General features: G+C 36.5%; 1 protein-coding gene across 1 annotated transcript in view; it reads left to right on the top strand.

Moving 5' to 3' along the window:
• LOC104273329 (plasma membrane calcium-transporting ATPase 2-like) overlaps positions 1-757 on the top strand; it is a 168156-nt gene that overhangs the window by 146402 nt on the left and 20997 nt on the right. The window contains 1 exon segment of the mRNA XM_009868638.1: positions 425-532. Coding sequence (XP_009866940.1) covers positions 425-532 — 108 coding nt within the window.

The raw sequence follows: 757 nt of genomic DNA, 5'->3' as shown, positions 1-757 counted from the left end.
GGTCTGAGGCTCAGGAAGCCTTAGTCTGAACTGGTGTGGCTTTTTCTGACCTTCAGTTCAGATTTGATTTTAGTGACTGAGACTCTGCAGCTTTTGCTGGATGAGATCCAAAAGTGTACTTCTGGTAATTTGACCTAAGAGCATTAAATGATGTATTTACAATATATTATTTTGATTTTGAGTGCTCTTCAGATTCAGTCCACTAAACAGTAGATTGTTAATCAGACATTTGACTCTTCTGCTGGTAAAATATGTTGGAATCAAACCAGCAGAGCTGTAATATGTAGAACCACAAAGTAAAATCTAAAGTAAAATATGACTGAAAGTCATTTGTTGCGGTTTTTTGGGAGGGAGTGTTGTTTTGTTTTAGTTTTTTCCCCAGAAAATATCTCTACCCCCTTTCTTCTCTGCTTTATCTTTGTAGATAGTAATTGTCCAGTTTGGAGGAAAACCATTTAGCTGTTCTCCCCTGCAGCTTGACCAGTGGATGTGGTGTGTATTTATTGGATTAGGAGAACTTGTGTGGGGTCAGGTAAGCATTCGGGAATATGCAGAATTCTTCTTTGTTTTTATAAACCAATCCAAGATCTGATTTTGTTCATAATCCTACTATACTGTTGTTTCCTTGATGTCTCACAATGTCATATTTAGCACACATTGAAATACAGGGTGCTCTCTAAGTCCTTCAAGAATAGATACAGTAGTAAGGATAATTTATCCCACTGTTCCTTTTGATTTTTGTTAATTTTCATGTCTT

The sequence above is a fragment of the Apaloderma vittatum genome, unplaced genomic scaffold (genome assembly GCF_000703405.1).
Source record: "Apaloderma vittatum isolate BGI_N311 unplaced genomic scaffold, ASM70340v1 scaffold2864, whole genome shotgun sequence".
Taxonomy (NCBI): Eukaryota; Metazoa; Chordata; class Aves; order Trogoniformes; family Trogonidae; genus Apaloderma; species Apaloderma vittatum.
This window is presented reverse-complemented; position numbering and strand designations above follow the sequence as displayed.